The sequence below is a fragment of the Mastigoproctus giganteus genome, chromosome 12, assembly GCF_048544385.1.
Source record: "Mastigoproctus giganteus isolate SK-2022 chromosome 12, ASM4854438v1, whole genome shotgun sequence".
Taxonomy (NCBI): Eukaryota; Metazoa; Arthropoda; class Arachnida; order Uropygi; family Thelyphonidae; genus Mastigoproctus; species Mastigoproctus giganteus.
Window position 1 is genome coordinate 48,070,781 of NC_143586.1, and position 14,546 is coordinate 48,085,326.

At 36.9% G+C, this 14,546-nt stretch overlaps 1 protein-coding gene across 4 annotated transcripts in view; it reads left to right on the plus strand.

Moving 5' to 3' along the window:
* Positions 1 to 14,546, plus strand: part of LOC150077021 (protein numb-like) — a 352,380-nt gene that overhangs the window by 160,796 nt on the left and 177,038 nt on the right. The window contains exon 1 of one of the 4 annotated variants that reach the window (XM_090386520.1): positions 1,405 to 1,511. The exons of the other annotated variants lie outside the window; for them this stretch is intronic. Coding sequence (XP_090242646.1) covers positions 1,481 to 1,511 — 31 coding nt within the window. The 5' untranslated portion in view covers positions 1,405 to 1,480. Of the gene's footprint in view, positions 1 to 1,404; positions 1,512 to 14,546 lie in introns of those variants that run through there. 4 annotated transcript variants of the gene reach the window in all.

The following is a 14,546-nucleotide window of genomic DNA, read 5'->3' on the forward strand; positions in this document are numbered from 1 at the left end:
TGCACATCTCCAGTCCGTTGGGACTTCCCCTGTCCAAGGACGCTCTCATAATTATGGCTAAGAGTTTGCTTAGTTCCTTTTCCGCCTCATTTATTATAACTGGATAGATCCCATACACCTCGGGTGTCTTTCTTATGTTTAACTTCAACAATTTCTCTTCCACTTTGCTCTCAGTTATTGCAAAATCATTAAGCACCCTGTTACAATTTGATAAACTTCTGGTATTTTCCTTCTTTAATAACTCCTCATGTGTGAATGTAGATGCAAAATACTCATTCAGTTTGTTTGCTATTTGAGCAAGATCATCAATAGTCGAACCATCGATATAAAGTGGATCAATCTGATTCATCCTCTTCCTTTTAGAGTTATAGCCTATGTTGCTGATGTGCCAATAAACACCAAACCAAGATCGATTTGCACTTTTCGCGGACGGAAAAAAACCAAAATAACTCATGGTAGGAAATCATCCCTACTACTTTCTCCACTTGACAGCGGCTGATTAAGTCCCCGATTGAAGAGATCTTGAAGAATTCCCCTAGTCTCCTACGGGATTTGAACTCCGACCTCTAGACACTAGTGGCGTGATATGATCTTACACTATATTGTCATTTTTGATATTAAAATAAATGATTTTCCTGCTTGAAGTACCTTGAAAAATGAGAGAACACAAACTCTTCTTTGACCGTTGCAACCGTGCTTGACACTTGCTGCCATTTCTATATGATACAAAGACAAAGGATTAAATAAATTAATCTCTTAAAGAATCGGCTAACTATAGTTCTGATTGAAGAGCTATTTAAAAGTTCTCTCAGTCTCCAACGGGACTCGAACCGGGACCTCTCCAAATGAGTGATAAGTGGCGAAACCATTATACTCTCATGGTGTGAGTGTTTAACAACTTATTTTGGGAATTGCTATGAAATTGTAACTTTTTAAATGCTTATAATTACTACTTACTATTTATACTATGTATTTGTTATTTAATACTTCATTAGAATTTTTATGAACCGGCTGCAGCTGTCTGTATCCTTCCGAGAAGGAAAATACTCTGTGAATTTTAAAACGTTAGTGCTGCAAGAAATATAATTGTAATTCATGGCACGTGTTTGGATTAATTACTTTCTTCCCTTTATGACATCGGAGAGGATTATCTTTCATAATTAAGCATTACAATATTCACTGTAGTAGCTGCAGTGAAAGAAGTAAAAGAAGAAGAAAAAAAAAATTAAATGAATATCTTCCGGGAAGGTGTCTGATAACGAAAAAAGGAGAGCTTATGAAATTCGAGGAAGTGATGTTGATTAAACTGGTAGTTCCTGACTGGAACTATGCCTTAACACAGTTTAGAATTGCGCCAGTCACCAACGTGAAATATCTCTTAAGCAGCTCTTTGCAAGCTAAGTAAGATAAGGGAGATTACGTTGTGATACTGAAGGAAATTATCAAAGAAATCTTCGATCGGTAGAGGAGAACTAAAGGTATGACAACTTCGGAGAGCTCAGAAGTCAAAGGTAATGGTTTTAATAATATATTCTCACAATAATCATGACCAACGAGTGAAATCTGGACTAATGTTGCGTGGATTAAATTGATGTGAAATTTAGGAAAAAGTTTTTTTGTTTTGGAAGGCGCAATTTTATGGATTTTTAAAGGAAATATAGTGGCAAAGCACTTGGTACATACTGCATGATGGATTGGTGGAAATGGAGTAGGAAACTCATTAAATTTATGATATTTCCTGCAGGTGAAGTAAATGTAACTTTTTCTTAGTTCTTGACTTTGTTGCTTTGACCACTTCAAGTGGAATTGTTCAGAAACGGAATTGCTTGTATTATTATTGTACTAAATGATCCCTGCTAAAGATTGATTTTATTTTTTAATTAATGCAGTTATTATACCTTTGATATACAGTAAGCACAATTATAAGGAATGTAATTTTTCATTGATTTTGTAAATTAGAAGGAAATTTCTTTTATTTGGTGAAAAGTGAATAATGACAGTGCTTCAAAATTATTGGAAACAAATAGATGAAATTTTGTTTCCTGTTTTCCATGTTTTTGTTGAAAAGTAAAAGAATTACTGAGCCATCTGTTGGATAGAGTTGCAGGATGGAATAAGAGATTTAATATATATGTTACTGTATGCTGATTTCAGAGGCAAAAAAACTGAAATGGTCAGAGAAACCCCGGAGACTAGTGTTATTTAATGCTGCTCAGAATTACTTGACCTTTAAACGTTGCGACCTACTTTGCAGTCATTACTGTATAATATTGCGTGCACCTTGACTTCAACTGGCCATCTGTGGTTCAACCGGAAGGCGTACGAATTTTTAGTATCTTTATTTATGTTTTCAGCTTGCTATACTAGTTAGTTTATGGGTTTCTCTAATCAACTCAGTTTTTTGAAAATTCATTGACAATAGCTTGAGAATACTATTTACATATACTGTACTCTATGACGAAGACTGATATACCTTCATATTGATGAAGGTATATCAGGCTTAGTGTCGAAGTTTACAGATGATACAAAGGTTGGCAGGGTTGTTAATGACAGTGTGTACTGCAACAGGATCTAGAAAATTTGGGAAGATGGACTGACAAGTGGAAACTTTAACATTGACAAATGCAAAGTACTGCATATGGGTAGAAGTAACCCCAGAGGAACATACCAACTGTGTGGTACTACACTTAAGGTGGTAGAAAATGAAAAAGACCTGGGAGTAATTGTGCAGTCAGATATGAAGTTTTCTGAGCAATGCAGACAGGCTGCCAGGGCAGGTCATGGGGTTTTGTCAATGATATACAGGAATTTTGCTAGCAGGGAAAAGGAAGTGATTGTTCCTCTGTATAAGGCAATGGGCAGGCCACGCCTTGAGTACTGCTACAGGTCTGGAGGCCTCATTTTAGGAAGGATGTAGATTTGCTTGAGTGTGTACAGAGAAGGGCAACAAGATTGGTGAGGGGAATGAAGGGATCCTCTTACCAAGAGAGCTTAAGTTCTACAAATTGCAGTGGCTGGAGACTAGGCACGTGCGAGGTGATCTGATTGAGGTGTATAACGCCTTGAATGAGTTGAGCACGGTGAATTCTAATGGGATTCTTCCACTTGTTCAGATTACGAACCTAAGGGGGCACAAATTCAAATTGAATAAAGACTGTCGTAGAATAGATGTGTGGAAATTTGCCTTTAGCCAGCGGGTGGTTAATTACTGGAACAAACTTCCATCTGTCGTTGTGGAAGTTGATAAGTTAAATAAATTTAAGGAGGAACTGGACAAACATTTAGAGGGAATGGTGGGCAGGAGCAGCAGTGCGTAGCACACGCTTCTTGATTAGACCGAGGTTCGAGCTCGTGCCCACCAAATACGGAGGATGCGGAAAGGTCAGGGAATGACCACCGCATATCCTCGGAGCAATATGGTCGTAGTTGTTAATGCTTCTAAAAACCAAATAAAAATAACAGAGGGAATGGTTGTGTAAAACAAAATTATTTTTTTATGGCTGATGCTGCATAGGTTTATACGCTTGCTTTCTTGCATCACCTGCCACTATTACTACTACTGCTACTACTAAAATTATTAAGACTATCCACGAATAATATGACTGCACATTATTGTTATTTGAGATTAATTGGAATGAGGACAAGCACAATTCTAATTGATATAAGTCTTCGGTGAAACTGTCAAAATAAGAAAGGATCAATTGAATTCCATCTGACAAAAAGACCTGCTATTACAACTGAGAGTGCGATATTTTGATACTGTTGAATAGCATCCTGAGAAATTAGGATTTTTCCATTTTAGCATTAGCAGTGGAAATATGATGCAAGAAAGCAAGTTTATACAGCATTAGTCAAAAAAAAAAAAAAAAAGAAAAGAAAAAGAAGAAGAAAAAAATACACCTCCCATTTCACCTATTCTTTCCTCCAATAGTTTGTCTAGTTATTCCTTGAATTTATTTAAGCTGTCAACGTCTACATTAACAGGTGGAAGTTTGTGCCAGCAATGAACCAACCGCTGGCTAAAGGCCAACTTCCGCACATCTATTCTGCAACCTTCCTTCCTCAATTTGAATTTTTGCCCCGTAAGGTTTTTAATCTGAGCAAGAGGAAGAATCCCGTCAGCATTAAGCTTGCTCAATCCATTCAAAGCCTTAAACACCACAATCAGATCACCTCACAGGTGCCTAGTCTCCAGCTGCTGCAATTTGGAGAACTTAGCCTTTCTTGGTAAGAGCAACCCTTTGTTCCTCTTGCAATCTCGTTTCCCTTCTCTGTACTCGTTCCAGCAGCTCTACATCCTTCCTAAAATGAGGCCTCCAGACCTGTATGCAGTACTCAAGATATGGGCTTATACAATGGGATAATCATCTCCTTATTGCTGCTAGAAAACTTCCTGTATACCATTTAAGAAACCCCACGGGCTGGCCTAGTAGGCCGTCTGAATTTCTCAGAGAACTTCATATCTGACTGCATAATTACTTCCTTGTCTTTTTCATTTTCTACTACCCTGAGTGCAGTACCATACAGTTGGTACGTTACCACGTGCAGTACTTTGCATTTATCAATTGGCCCATTATAGCCTTAGTCGCTGATGCGCCAATAAAACCCAAAACAACAAAGAATTTATCAATGGTGAACTTCAAATGCCATTTTTTAACCCATCTGCCTAACTTTTATAGATCCGTTGCAGTAGCATACTGTCATTAAGCATCCTACCAACCTTTGTATCATCTGCAAACTTGGACATTAAGCCTGATATGCCTTCATGGATATCATTGATAAATATAGAAAACAACAATGGGCCCAACACTGAACCCTGGGGGACTCCACTAATAACATTAATCCACGAAGAGCAATGTCCATTGATTACCACTCTCTTTCTTCTCTCACCTCACCTAAGTACCACAGTGCTCCGATTTGCAGTCTTTTAAAGTGTGCAACAGTATCAGAACATTTCCTGAAATTCCAAGGATATGGTTAACTTACTATAGAATTGAATGTTGAATTCAAAATGAACACATTATTCGCATTGATTATTCGTTTATACCATCAGTGATTATCATTTTATAAGTTTGGAATCGAAACTGCTTAACTGCATATTTCTTATTGAAAATAAATGGGTCTGTCGTTCTGAATTCCATAGTTTAAGGATAGATGAATTCTGTATAATCCAGAAAAGTTTTAATAATAAATGACATGAATCTTTCAGGATTAAATGGGCCCCTTCATCATCAAATTCTAACGGGATAAAGACCTTAGAGACAAAATTTTAACAGATACAGAGTTGTGCGCGCAGTGATGCGTGCATGGGCACGTGATTAAACAATCAACTACTAGATTGCTGTTCATTATTGTGGCACTGAGGTATGTCGATTTCCTGCCAGCGTTTATCCAGTTTCAAGATAGTTGCCTCCAGATAGTTTCTTATTGATTCCAACCAATATTTTCAAAATACCTTTTTAATATTCACCTGTTAAACATGTTTCTATAATACACGCTGCTAACTCGGTGCTAGGCAGAAAACATCTAAAACATATGTTTCTAGATGTTTGGCAGGGTTGTTAATGACAGCAGTGGCAGTGTGCTACTGCAACAGGATCTAGATAATTTGGGCAGATGGGCTAAGAAGTGGCATCTGAAGTTTAACCTTGACAAATACGAAGTACTGCATATGGGTAGAAGTAACCCCAGAGAAACGTACCAACTGTGTGGTACTACACTTAAGGTGGTAAAAAAAGTAAAGTGCAGCCATTATCAACCCACTGTAGGGTGGAAGCCTCCTCAACAATTCATGCTGAGGGAAATGGACCATAATCTGCCACGCTGGTCCAGTGCGGGTTGGCAGATCGACCGTATTCAGCAGTCAGGGGCTTGAACCCCCGGTCTACTCAAAGAGCGTGTGCTCCTGCCCACTCGGCTACGGAGGCATGAAAAAGACCTGGGTGTAATTGTGCAGTCAGATATGAAGTTTTCTGAGCAATGCAGACAGGCTGCCAGGCAGGTCATGGGGTTTTGTCAATGATATATAGGAATTTTGCTAGCAGGGAAAAGGAGGTGATTGTCCCTCTGTGTAGGGCAATGGTCAGGCCACGCCTTGAGTACTGCGTACAGGTCTGGAGGCCTCATTTTAGAAGGATGTAGATTTGCTTGAGCGTGTACAGAGAAGGGCAACAAGATTGGTGAGGGGAATGAAGGGATCCTCTTACCAAGAGAGGCTTAAGTTCTGCAAATTGCAGTGGCTGGAGACTAGGCACCTGCGCAGTGATCTGATTCAGGTGTATAAGGCCTTGAATGGGTTGAGCACGCTGAATTCTGATGGGATCCTTCCACTTGTTCAGATTACGAACCTAAGGGAGCATAAATTCAAATTAAGAAAGGACAGATGTAGAATAGATGTGCGGAAATTTGCCTTTAGCCAGCGGGTGGTTAATTGCTGGAACAAACTTCCATCTGTCGTTGTGGAAGTTGATAGGTTGAATAAATTTAAGTTGGAACTGGACAGGCATTTGGAGGGAATGGTGTGATTTATTATTATATTTTTTTTTTTTCGCTGATGCTGCATAAGCTCATACACTTGCTTTCTTGCATCACACGCCACTACTACTACTATATCAGAAGAATAACCTGGAAATACTTTTACTTTATTTAATTAGATATTCGGTGTGCAAATAACAGAAATTTCCCATTTTGCGTCCAGTATTCTGGGTATTTTAAATACTTCCGAGACCCATAATATAGGACTGCTGCAAATATAAAAATACAGGAATAAAAAAAATCATTTCTCATATCCCCTTCCTTTTTTTTTTTTTCTTTCCTTTTTTTTTTTTTTTTTCTTTCCTTTTCTGTTTTTTAATCTAAAGCTGATGCATTACATGGTTTTAGCTTCTGGTTTCAGTGATACATGATGCTCGACAAATGTCTTTCACTGTTCGGGAACATTGCCAACTCTTTGCATGTCTACAGCGATTTGGCAGTCCACATGACAAGTAATATCTACAGACTAGCAGTGTTTGCTCATTGTTATTTCAAATATTTTACATTATATGGCATTAGAAAAGTTGGTTGGTTTAAAAGGAATGTTAAAATATTGTTACGATTATGCAAACTGTATATAAGCTGGTCGAAAGTCAGTCCGATACAGTTAAAGTGTGTTCACCTGGATCTAGAAATTTATATAAACTAGTGTTGCCTGTGACAAGAGAAAGTAATTTACTACAGAACGAGAAATTGCTTTTCTTAGCAGTCAGATTTCTGACTCACTGGCAGTCAGCCAGTGCAACTCCCTCCCCCATTAGGGGGAGAGGTTCCTGAACTCTCCTGTAATATATAATTTTTTAATATTTTTTCCCTTCCCGTAATGCACGGAGGGTAAGGGATATTTTTACCAGCTAATTGCTTATTAAATTTAAGAAAATTGTAAATCAGGCAGAAAATTATAATTGAAACTACAATGGAATCTCGGTTATACGAAACATTTGGGACCGAGGGTATTTCGGATAATTGATTTTAAATGCAGAAAAAAATTAATGAGAGAAAATCGCCTATGTGCGTTTATTACTTTTACATTACGTGCTGCACATATTTATACAGCTTTAAAATAATTGTAAATGTTCTGCTGCTTGATAGATGTCCTGTGTTTTTTTTTTTTTTCCCTCTGCAAGATTCTGTATTTTCATTAAACGCCTAAATTAGTTTTCATTCAGTGCTTGTGATTTGACTGATCTAGTGCAGATCTGAAAGGCATTTAAAGGCTTCACTGGATGTCGGTTTCCATAATATACACTGTTCATTCAAAACGTTTTGGAAAACCGGTAAATGTGGTCGCCAGAAGCTTCGTGGCAAGGGACGTGATCTGACGGACTTCGAAAAAGGGGTGATTGTTGGGTATCGGTTGAGGGGTAGTTTGTATTAAGGAAACTGTGAATCTTCTGGGCTGTTTGCGGAGTGCTGTAGTTAAGGTGTTCCAAGAGTGGACGGATAGTGGAGAGAGCAGAAGTTGCCAGCCATTGATGGGCGCCCACGCCTCATTCACGGTTGCGGTGAATATAGGCTGTCCCGCCTTTAGTGAGCCGATGGACGGGAATGGGTGGAACGCTTGATCATGGGGTTGACCAGCGGTGTTTTCAAGACGAACACCCTTCTCTTTATGGCCTTCGGAGTAGCGCCCGGTTAAGAACAACCACAGCCAAGGACACCTAAAGTTTGTATCTTAACGGCGTTATTGGACCATTGATAACTGGAAAAGGGTTGTCTTTTTCGATGAATCACGTTTCCTACTATGCCGTAAGGACTGTAGATGGGGAGGGGAATAGGGCGACAAATGTGAAGAGGAATCACTCCGATGTCTTAAAAGAAACAGGCAGGTCGCGGCAGTGGTTTGGTATATGGGGGATGATTGGTACTACAGAGAAGTGAGGGATGAATTCATAAGAATGAATTTCATTGTATTCATGTGTTGGTTTTGTTTCTTACAGTTAAATATTAAACGTACCAATTTTATTTGAGCGTAATTAGCTGTATTTAATTAATTTTAAAAATTAATCACTAATCAATGTTATAAATGTTGAGCAGAGTGTATATAGACGAATTAGGTCTCAAAAATTTAAGTCACTATGTAACCGTTAGGAGAATAAAATAAATACTCTAGTTACCAAAGCATATTTTCGAAACAGCAAAATATAAGAACAGCATTGTTTCACCATTCCAGCATGAGTATCTTCTTCCGGAAATGAGTCTGAATCACTGTCATGCAGGAATGTGCTGTTCACCGGGAAAAAAAAAAAAAAAAAACTTCCCAAGGCCATAACGGTGTATGAAAACTGTACTGATTATATCTGAGCGCAGAAAGGTAAAAGTGTAAAGGTAAAATTCATCAGAACTGAATACAGCATTCTTATGCAGTGATATTGCTCTTTCCTTCAGGTAAAACAAAAGTTTTTCGACAGGCATCGATAGATAACATCATTACAGTTCTTCAGAAGTACTACGAGTCATAGTTTCCTACAAATACTGTACACTTATTCTTTCACAATTATTTGTTTTGTTTAATGTTTTAGAATAGCAAGTAATATAGCTCTGGTGTTTTATTCAGAAAAGTCAAATGACTTTAGTGATTATTTCATTTCATGATTTTTCCATTATAAAAGTCTAACAAAAGACACCAAATTGTAACCAGAAAAAAGATGATATTTTTGATCGGAAATGAACTGAAACTGAACCAAAGAGAAAACTAATTGCGTCCCTTCTCTTCTTGGTCATCACTGTGCAATATTGCGTTCACCATGTAAAACACTCTTTCAATTGCAAAACACACTTTCAGTTGGCCACCTTTAGCTCGGCTAGGAGATGTACTACAGTTACTGTGTATATTTTCTTCTATTTATACAATTTTAAAAGTAAATCCACATTATTTGTATTAAGTTCAATGCTACCAAGTAGCGATCGTTGGTGTTATTGTGTGAAGGCATAGTAGAGGATGTTACATAATTAGAGGAAGTGTTGTTTGTCACAATCCGTCTTTGAAGTCACACACGTCATTACTGGTGAATAAACTTCATGCCGTTTATCATGCAATTTTAAAGACACTTTTCAATACCATTTTTCAATCTTCAAACAAATCTCTAAGGAAACTCAATATTCATAAGAGTATATCACTTGGTTCAGCTCATTTGGCTGTAAGAAAAAACTTTTCCATACCGAATTCGCAGTATGCAGGAGCTTCAATTTCAGGATAATATTGATGATAAAGCGATCATCGAAAATACAGTCAAGAGTTGCGTGGACACAAACTGTCTCTCACTCAACACGATTAAAAGAGTGAATTTATGTATTGCTAACAACAGACACTTCTGGTGTTATTTATAACCTATTATTTTTTTTAATTATTTTGATAATAAATTGTGATTTCATTTGATAGTTCTGGGTTTATTTTTAAAATTAACACCCTGTATTATCACTTTATAATATAAGATAGATTTTTAATGGCTCCAATCAGTGGAGTTTGTGCCTTTTCTATTGTTGATCACTTTTTAATTTTTTAGGTTCTATGTTTCCCTGACCATCTAATAATTTTTTTAAAAAATCGCAGTAAGCTTAAATAAGCTTACTGTTTATATAAACTGTATGACCAGAAGACCTCACCACGAGTATTGTGCACTGTATCATCTCATCTCGTTGGTCCTCTCGTGAAGCAGAAGTCAGTACGTTAGAAGTCAATTTTGGACATGGGAACTTAGATTATCAACGTAGGATAGTGGTCCGATGCCACACAGCGGTGTCATCGGACCACCATCCTGTTGTGGCTATTCTGAACTTCCCAAAATCCAATGTGCGAATATTATTCAAAGATGGAAGATCGTAGCTGATACCTAAAAAAAAAAAAAAAAAAAAAAAGGAGAGGGTTGGGCCTGGATTTCTTCACAAACTCACAGAACGTGTCTCACGCTTGTCTTCTGCGGAAAACATTACGGAACAGGCCGTAACGTATGGAGCTGTATTTTCTTGGGTTAAATGGTACAGCAATCCACACAAGCTCACTATCACGATCAATATTGTGAAACAACGTTTGGAGTGGTTCTTTCCCGATGTTCATGGACTCTGTAACAATGCAGAACATGTCACGGAGTGACAAATCCCACCACACAATGTTTCGTTCCGATGGACGTGTTTTGCTGTGGAAATTGCCCGGAGATCGCTTCCTGTCGGAGTGATCTTGACCGTGAAATTTGGTAGGCTTTTTCAATTGATTCTGACTTTATCCCGTTAGTGGTGGTACTCGAAACCACGAATCCCCTGACCTACTTGAACGTTTTGGACAATTATTGGATACTTAAACTGAGACAGTACTAAGGAAACGGGTACTGTGAGCATCAGCACCACAGTGATTCGTGTCATAGTGGAGTGGTTTGTGGGCAATGACATTGAAAAGTTTGGCTTGCCGGCTCAGTGCCTGAACCTCAACAATAACCTGGAATCCCGAATTTAACGTGACCAAGACAGCCTTCTTCCAAAACTTGTGTGATGAAAGTTTAGTTATATGCTATTTCATTTTTGTTATGATTATAATACAATAAATAATTATTGTGAAAATTACGTCGCTTGAATGGTACAACAATTAATGATTGCAAATTTTAAATAATCGAAGGCCACATGATTCAAAAAGGAATGACAGAATAGTTATGTCGATGTTTTCCAATTAGGTTTTCTTATGGTTCGCTTGCAATAATGTGAAGAAAAGTAAATGACCTTGTAAAAAAAAGTAAATGGAATAAATACTAATAATCTGAATTACCAATTGAGCTTTGTAAAAACTAACAGGCCTTCGCTTTAAAGGGTATTAGCATATACGAGTATGCACCCGTTATCTTCACCTTGTCCGCCTGACCGCTTGTAATAACTCGACTCTCCCATGGACTGATTTTCATTTAAGGAAAAAGTAAATGACGAAATATATTTTTTGTCGTTTTATATATATATTTTTAAAAGAGCCATATATTCTGCATTTGTAACTTTTAGAAAGGTTTTTCGAACCATTCCAAATTTCATTAAAGAAGTTCAACCAGTAGAAGTTCGGCAATTATTATTTTATTTTATTATTATTTTTTATATATATACATAATCACACAAGGCTATCTACATATTGCGCTGAAGCACTGGAAGTATGTTTGTTCCCATGCACTCATTGGAGGAATAAGTGGGCAATAAGGTGAATACGAGGAAAAGAAATGTTCGCGCATATGAAACTTGAATAACTGTTTTTTGTTATCAGTTTACTAAATATATAAATAATGAATTATTTTCTTAATATACTAATCAGTGCAGAAACGTTAAATACTTATTTTTCATTTGTTATTAAAATCCAGGAGAGAATAAGTAAAGTACATTACAAAAATGTTGACTGCATCCGAGATACGTGTTACTGTCTGTTCATTAAATTACAGAAGATCCGTAACATACGTGTTGTATTTCAGTTTTATTAAAAATCCTGGAGGAAATTATTACGATTATGTAATACAAAACGTTGAGCGAGTATTACGTTGAGGTATGTGTAGTGAAGTGAAAACAATTGCTTTTATATATTGTTTGTTATTTACTTTTCACTGCTATTATCGACAGAAAAAAAAAGTTAATTAATTTAAGAAATAAAAATCCAGTGCGTCTGAAATGTAACCCACTACTTTTACATTATTTTAGCACAAACAATATTCAAATGCCAGAGGATGAGATTGGCGTTATACTGTATGAGAAATAATTCTTTTTTATTCTTCTTTCATCCTCCTCTATTTGACCCTATTTGTTCTAGATGAATCGGTCTGTCTGTCAGGTTAATTGTATAGTGTGAACCAACAGAACACGATCTTCTTGTCAGCAGGATATTTGACTGTAATGGATATGTTTTTTAGATCTAATATACCATAGTCACGGACATAATATCTGCATATCATTAACGCACACTGTGTAAATACACAGATAAGAAAGTGTTTTCTTTCTTGTTCATCAGGATGTCGGACGTGGCTTAATGTAAGGGTGTTCTACTCATAAGTGAACTCAGCAAGACCAAACAGGCTGTCAAACTAATTCATCACGCTTTCCGAGGTGCTGCTATTTAACTTATCGCAATCAGCGCAAGAAATTTTTTTTGATAAGCATCCTTATTTACACACCTTGAATTTTAATATGTTAAGGCTTCAATGGTATTACCAGTGTGGTGCATCAGCAATCGTAATCCACAAAAATTTGGGAACGAGCAGCTGCATTCAAGTCATTTATCAGCGTAGTCAACAAGCCCTATTTTGTTGCATGCTATGGAAATTTTTGAAACCTTGAAATGAAAAAAAATTATTATGTGAAACTATGAATCCCTTCGCTGTGATATTGCTAGCTGTATTTTTTTTAGGCGTGTTAGCTGTATATAATATGCCTCTTGTCTTCACCATGTTCGTCCGTCCGCATGTAACAACTAGACTCCAAATGGATGGATTTTCATGAAATTTTTTATTTGGATCTTTAAAAAAAGATTTGTTGGGCCATTCCATATTTAATTAAAATTAGACCAATAGAAATCCGATTTTATTATTCCTTCCCCCCCCCCCTTTCGTTTGCATGTAATAACTTGACTTCTGGCTTATGTATTTTCATTAATTTTATATTTGAATCTGTTAGAACGATTTGTTGAGTCTTCTCAAATTTAATTAAAATCGGACCAATAGATATGTGTGCATTGGATATCATGTTTGTTGCCATGCGCTGGTTTGAGGAATTTATGGGCAATGTGACGGATGCGCAGAAAAGGAATTTTCTCTGTTCGTGCATAAAAGTCGTTGCTTTTTACTCTTTTTTTTTAATATTATTATTATAAATCATGAATTATTACTATTTGCTAAGGCACTCGAAATGTAACGCACTGCGTACATTGACTTTTTTTTTAGTTTGTACTTGATCCATTGTTACAATTAAAGGAGATTTACAATTAAAGGAGATTAGTTAGCAGCATTAATTGCGGGAATGCTGTGGTGAGCCGGACGTAGGATGTTCTGAGAACTGCATTTCGACTCACGGTAAGAAAAAAGGAAAGTCTTGTTTTTGATTCCTGAAAAGTGTTTGAGAATTCCCAAAAATAAAGTTCCTGTTAAAGCGCGAACACTGTTCACCTCTTTAGAAGAGTGCTTGGATGGAATGCAGATGGATATCGTTAATGGAAAAAGCTATTTTTGACGTTGAGTGGGAAAGGTAGGGAAACAAAAGGCAAGTAGTTAGTATACACAGCTATTGTGCCTTCTGTCCAAGTTTCTGGAATGGCTCCTCAAGGAAAGTCTGTACATTGAGTGAGTTTATCTTAAACATTATTATTATTATTATTATTATTTATATTTAGTAACATGTCCATATTTTATTTTGAAAAATCCTTGAAAAGTGGACCCACACTGATTTTTCCGCGTTCAGGACCTCTTCTTTCGGCAGTCCCTAGTGAGGCATATGACACGCAGATCCTCATGGTAGTTAATCCTCCATGTTATTATTAACAGGCTGCAATTAAAATAAAGCTATGTCAGTTGTGATCAAATAGTAATTTTTGTTCTGAAGTGCCCCAGAATGAAATTTTGCTTGAAAATAAAGCAAATAACACAAAATTGGACGGTAACAGGAGTTTTCTTAGATCTAAGAAATTCAATGACAGAAAAATCCGGGATTTTTCTCTCATTGAATTTCTCCAAACTGTCAGCTCTAACTACCCACGAAGGTAACTTATTCCAGTAATTAACAACTCACTAGCTGAAAGAAAATTTCGTACAGTCGAGTTCTACAACCTCTTCTCCCGTAATTTGAATTTGTGGTCCCTGGTTTTAGAATCCTTTATTACAGTGAAAATTTCGCTTTAAATTCATTTTATCTCCTCCCAGAGCCTTATAGTCAATCAGGCATCCCCTCCAAGATGCTTAATTACCAAGCCTTGTCTCGAATATTATGTCCAAATCTCCATACTTGGACATTATTTAAAGTGCTGTTTTACAATTGCCGTATACAGTGAGATTTTGTCCCCCCCCCAA